Source organism: Psammomys obesus, unplaced genomic scaffold, assembly GCF_907164565.1.
Source record: "Psammomys obesus unplaced genomic scaffold, mPsaObe1.curated_primary_1811, whole genome shotgun sequence".
NCBI classification, from domain to species: Eukaryota; Metazoa; Chordata; class Mammalia; order Rodentia; family Muridae; genus Psammomys; species Psammomys obesus.
The window spans coordinates 11445602-11451219 of record NW_026595981.1 but is presented as its reverse complement, the minus strand read 5'-3'; the positions used below and the strand labels follow the sequence as shown (position 1 = coordinate 11451219).

Below are 5618 nucleotides of genomic sequence, written 5' to 3'. Positions count from 1 at the left end.
TTATGCTTCCGTGTCAGGTATGAGCTTGCAGAGTTCTTTACACTAGACTCCAAGGTGCACAGATCTGCTCTGGAGCCTGAGGCGGGAGGATCTACAGGGTTTGAGACCCTATTTCTGCAAGATGATGTGGTTTTTTTTTCTTTTTTTCAAAGTGATGTTTTTTGTTTTTTTAATAGAAACTGCTTTTTTTCCCCTTACAAATGAAATTCCAAATATATCTTTTCACTGAAAATACATTACATTCCCCTGGGAGAATTTTCTTCGTGTCTGTGGACAGAGTACATAAATTAGAATCCGCATTCTATTTTATTACTATAACAGATTGACCTTGAAAGTAAATATTCATATTTATTTATCTGTTCTGAACGGAGCCTTGTGTAGCCCAGGTTGGCTACAGGAGACCCAGAGTGCTGGGATCGCAGACAAGCCCCACTAAGCCTCCATTTTGAAAATATTTTAGTCCAAGCATCCTTAAGGTCTTCTTCTCTTCTTAGCTTAAAGTCAGAGATTACTATAGCTGGCGACAACTTGTTCTAACAACGTGAAGCTGTCCAAAAAGTCTTCTTCCTCCATTCCAAATCTTGTGTACTGATGGATGTAAGCTCTGGTGAGAAAGCAGCAAGTATCACATACACAATTCCAGGCAAATGAGAAGCTTAAACAATGAACGACCCGGTGAGCACTCCGAGCTCACAGAAGCTCTTGGGACTCACTGATGTGTGGGTCGCTCGTTCTAACACCAGCACCTTTAGCCCGTCGTCACACTCGCTCTGCCCTTAGTGTCCAAGAAGGCACAGGGGAAAGGAGGCACGTCGGGCTCTGAGGTCATGGAAAATGGGCTCAGTATTCCACAGGAGGTGACTGACCCCAGATCAACCCTCAGAAGGAGCCCAGGAATGTCACATAAGGTTTGGAATTAGAAGTGACGCCAGCGTTCCTCCTGGGTGGTGTTCTCAGCCATCCCCTAACCCACAGGTTTCTGGGTTAGCAGAAACCCAGCTCCTGGAAGAACAGCAGGGGCAGGCGGGATAAACTGACATCACAGTGGGAGTAGGAAGAGATTGGACCAAGAGAAGACTTGGGAGCCAGATGAGGAGGAGACAGGCTGGGCACAGCCTGGGCAGGATGACTGGGTCCTGGGGAACCCTGTTCAGTCACCTGGGGAATTGTATTTTGACAGCAAATAACTATCCATGAGAAGAGGCTGAGCAGCTGCTAAGACATCCCTCAGTGCCCCGTGGAGCTGAGCTTCCCATTGCTATTACTGAGGAGGCCCGGAGTCTCCTCTGCTCCCCAGGACCTTCTCCCTGTCTCTTCCCAGCACTGGGACAGAGCACAGGCCCTCACATGAGAGTTCTAGGCATGCCTAGGGTACACAACCACACATCAGGCAAAATAGCCACACACATAAAATAAAGATACTGGTACGGAAGAGTTGCCGAGCACTTCTTAGCCCAGTGCCGAACTAGGTGGCTTGCATGCCCACCTCACTGGACCCTTGCTGCACAGATGAGAAGGGACCTTTACATCACACGCCTCCCAGCTGCACTTGGCAGCAAGGCTTACTCACAGTGCGCCTCAGGCCCTACTGCGGCAGTGTCCGGCCGAGAGAAGGGGTCTGCAGACCCCTTTTGTACTTACTTGGATGCAAACATATTCCACGCCTTGCCCACAATCGCGTCGAGCGGTCTCACTAAGAGCTGGCTATTGCTGACCAGTGCCGCAGACTTCTCATACTTGTCAAAAGCTCGCTGCGTTCTCCACACGCTGAACGCGTGAGCGGGTCCCAGCCAGGGAGTGTAGAGAGCTGGGTCCTTAAATCCCTCTAGAGTTAAAAACATGGTGCATCTGAGCAAAGTCCCTTCTGCACACGTGTGAAAGTGTGATAACAGAGGCTGGCAACGTGGTGCAGGGAGCAAGAGTGCTTGTCGCCAGGCCTGCTGACTCGGGTTCAGCTCCTGGGACCCACACGCCGCACGGAGAGAAGTCACTCTCCTGCAGGTTGTCCTCTGACCTCCACATGTGTGCTGTGGTACACACACTGTGGCCACACACACACACACACACACACACACACACACTTACTCACTTAAAAACAAAAAGGGAAAACAGTAATTCTGAAGAAGGACAGAGAGGTGTGGAAACTTAAGAAGAGAGAAGCTGAGGAGCCTCTTACTCTGGACTCCAGGTAAAGTCTCTGTGCTGGAAAGATGGTGGAGTGCTTTAGAAGCTGAGAGCACTGGCTGCTCTTCCAGAGGACCCAGGTTCAATTCCCGGCACCCAAAGACACATTCCCAACTGTCTGTAACTCCAGTCCCGGGAGATCTGACACCCTCTTCTAGCATTTGTAGGCGCCAGGCATGCGTGTGGTACATAGAAATACATGCAAGCAAACATACACATAAAATAAATAAAAATTAAAAAAACAAAATTTGATGCTGGGCAGTGGTGGTGCACTTCTGTGATCCCAGCACTGGGAGGCAGATTCGGAAGGAGCTCTGCGTTTGAGGCCAGCCTGGTCTACAGAGTGAGATCCAGGGCAGCCGGGGCTGCATACAGACCTTACCTCTGAAAAAAATACTGCTATAAAGACTGTCTGCAAGCCAGGCATTGGAGGTACACGCCTGCAATCCCAGCACTCGGGAGGCAGAGGCAGGTGGGTCTCTGTGAGTTCGAGGCCAGCCTGGTCTACAAATCTACAAAGTGAGCCCAGGACAGCCAAGGCTACACAGAGAAACCCCACCTCAAATAAACAAACAAACAAACAAACAAACAAATAAATAAATAAATGCAGAGATTGCCTGCAGAGAGATATTTCAAATATGAATGTTAAACTAGCAATGACGCATGCTTGTGGCCTAGGTGTCTCTGACCTTCCTTATTGCTTTCTCAGATGTGAACCTGAGATCTGGGAATCTCACAAACAAGACGAATAAACCTGTGCACAGTCAAAGCTGTCTAGAGTTCCTGGCCTAGGATTCTGTCAGTGGCTCAGACTGAGGGGATCCCTTGGTTTCGGGGAGAAAATAATTTCTGCCTCCAGTAGGTGGCAGAACGGGACTTTATTAAAGATGTTTTTATATGGCGCTTAAGGCCCTCAGGCGGGTAAGCCCCGCCCCATGAGTGTGGATCATAGATGAGGTGGGCCCCACGGTCCTGCACAGTACTGGGTGAATTTTGAGGTTCCTGTCTTTAGTGAGGTGCTAAGGAATTCTAATGAGGTCGCAGGGCACTCCTGAAGGGTACAGACAGGATTACGAGGAGGTAAACTCCAGAATGAAGGAGGGTAGGGCGTCCTCACTGCAAACCAGGATGTTAGTCTTGTTTGAGAGATTTCCAGAAAATGTCTTCAAAGAGGAGGGGGACCCAGGGTCCTACACATTCAGGCCCTAAGCCCAGGTCATTCTTCTTTTAACATTCTCATTTGAAGATATTTCTATACAAAATACAGAGATTTTTATATATTTCTGACAACCTTCACAACAAATGCTAATTGTGCTAGAATCCTTAGTTTTGGGGTAACGAGAGGTCCCCTTTCCTTCCTAAGCCCCCAAATCTCCCTCTTCTAGCCTGCCTCATATTCGTTTGTCAGCTGTGACCTGGTGTACATGAGCGAGCCCACCTTATGTGTTCATTCAGGTCCCTAGACAAACCTTTGCAATGGGACTTTGGAGCCACCAAAACTGTACACTTGGGGGCGGGGGGGCTGAGTGCTCGTTGTGTAAGAGCGCTCGGTGTACAAGCTAGGGGACAAGGACCGGCAAGCCCTCGGAGCCTGCCGGTCAGCCCTTGGAGCTGAGAGGGAGGCCTCGGGTTCAGTGAGAGAGGCTGTCTCAAAGGACAAGGCAGAGAGCAGCAGCAGGTGAAGACACCCGAGCCCTGCTCTGGCTCCTGCAGCCATATGCTCACCACACACACACACTTAGAAACAAACGCTTAAAACTGTGCGATGGCTGTTGTGAAGACACTTAGTAATTTTCTCGAGAAGCTCATGGCCACACGTGCCTGTGTTTTACTCTTTCAGATAAATGAGCTAAACTTCCCTTCGTAAGGAGAGAGGACATGGCTCAAGCTGCACAAGGACCTCACCTCATCCCCAGAGCCCCAGTCAAGAAAACTGGCTTGGTAGCCCATGCGTGGAAGCCCAGCACTGGGAAGTGCAGGCTGGGGCCACTGACCAGCCAAGGCTAAGTCCCCTAGCAGGTGCCAAGTTAGTAGGAGACCCTGTCTCAAAAGTAAGGTGAGATGGGGATGGTGGAGCACGGTAATCTCAGCACCGGAAAGCTGAGGCAGGAGGATCAGCACTTCAGAGCCAGCCACGGCTAGAGAGCAAGTTTGGGGATACATGACAGACTGTCCAAAACAGCAAAGAAACAAAATTCCAGGGTCAAAGACACCTGAGGAAAGACCTGCACTGGCCTCCACTGGCCTCCACCCTCCACGGGCTCTACCCCCCTCCATGGGCCTCTACCCCCCTCCACGGGCCTCCACCACTTGCACTCTCCATGGGCTCTACCCCCCTCCATGGGCCTCTACCCCCCTCCATGGGCCTCCACCACCTCCACCCTCCATGGGCCTCTACCCGACTCCACGGGCCTCCACCACCCTCCACCAGCATTGGAAAGATGGCTCAGTGGGTTGTATTCTCCAACCCCAAATTAGATTTGGATTTATTTGGTTGGTTGGTTTGGTTTTGGAATGCATGGGGGGTTTTGTTTGTTTGTTTGTTTGTTTTCTGCTTGGTTTGGTTTGGTTTTTTTGAGACAGGGTTTCTCTGTGTAGCCCTGGCTGTCCTGAAACTCACTTTGTAGACCAGGCTGGCCTCCAAGTCACAGAGATCTGCTTGCTTCTGCCTCCTGGTCTGGGATTAAAGGTGGTTGAGTGCCTAGCTAAAAGTTCTCATTTATATTAAATGTGTGTGTGGAGGTTGGGCATCTTTGTGGAGGAAGTTCGCTCGTCCACCTTGACGTGAGTTCCAGGTACCAGATTCAGGTTTGTCGGGCTCATGAGATAAGTGCCTCTCCCCCCCTGCACCATCTTGAAAGTCCCAGAAGTTATTTTTAGAAAACTCAGTTTTCACCTGAATTAATGCTTACCCACATCTGCACTTTGCACTTCTTTCCCACGGAGGATGACCAAGTTAGCAATGGAAGTGTTAAAATTAAGTTCTTTGTGAACTGACATTTTGCCAAGAGGAGGGAGGCCTGACAGAGGAGGCCGCACCTGCCAGTCGATACCTAGCACAAAGGAAAAGCGGAGAGCATATAAGCGGCTTTGAATTGGAGGAAAGTGTAGATGTTTCAGGTTGGTGTGACAGCACATCCCATAATCCCAGCAGGTGATGCAGGAAAATCAGCAGGCAGGCGTTTAAGGCCTTTGGATAATCTACCCTGCATTGAGAGATACAGTGGTTCGCCTGTTTTGAGTCAGGGCCACTCTGTAGCCTAGAACTCAAAGTGTAGCCTAGGCTGGCCTCGAAGTGCCAAGGTTGCAGGATTGGAGGTATCAGCCACCACATCCACTTGTATTGTAGTTCGTTCGTTCTTTCTTTCTTTCTTTCTTTTTCTTTCTTTCTTTCTTTCTTTCTTTCTTTCTTTCTTTCTTTCTTTCTTTCTTTC

General features: G+C 49.6%; 1 protein-coding gene across 1 annotated transcript in view; it reads right to left on the bottom strand.

The window, feature by feature from the left end:
* Window positions 1-322: 322 nt before the first annotated feature.
* Tubd1 (tubulin delta 1) overlaps window positions 323-5618 on the bottom strand; it is a 20125-nt gene continuing 14829 nt past the window's right edge. Inside the window, exons 8-10 of the mRNA XM_055620371.1 lie at window positions 5097-5237; window positions 1642-1825; window positions 323-604 (exon numbers count right to left, since the gene is read on the bottom strand). Coding sequence (XP_055476346.1) covers window positions 502-604; window positions 1642-1825; window positions 5097-5237 — 428 coding nt within the window. The 3' untranslated portion in view covers window positions 323-501. The remainder of the gene's footprint in view (window positions 605-1641; window positions 1826-5096; window positions 5238-5618) is intronic.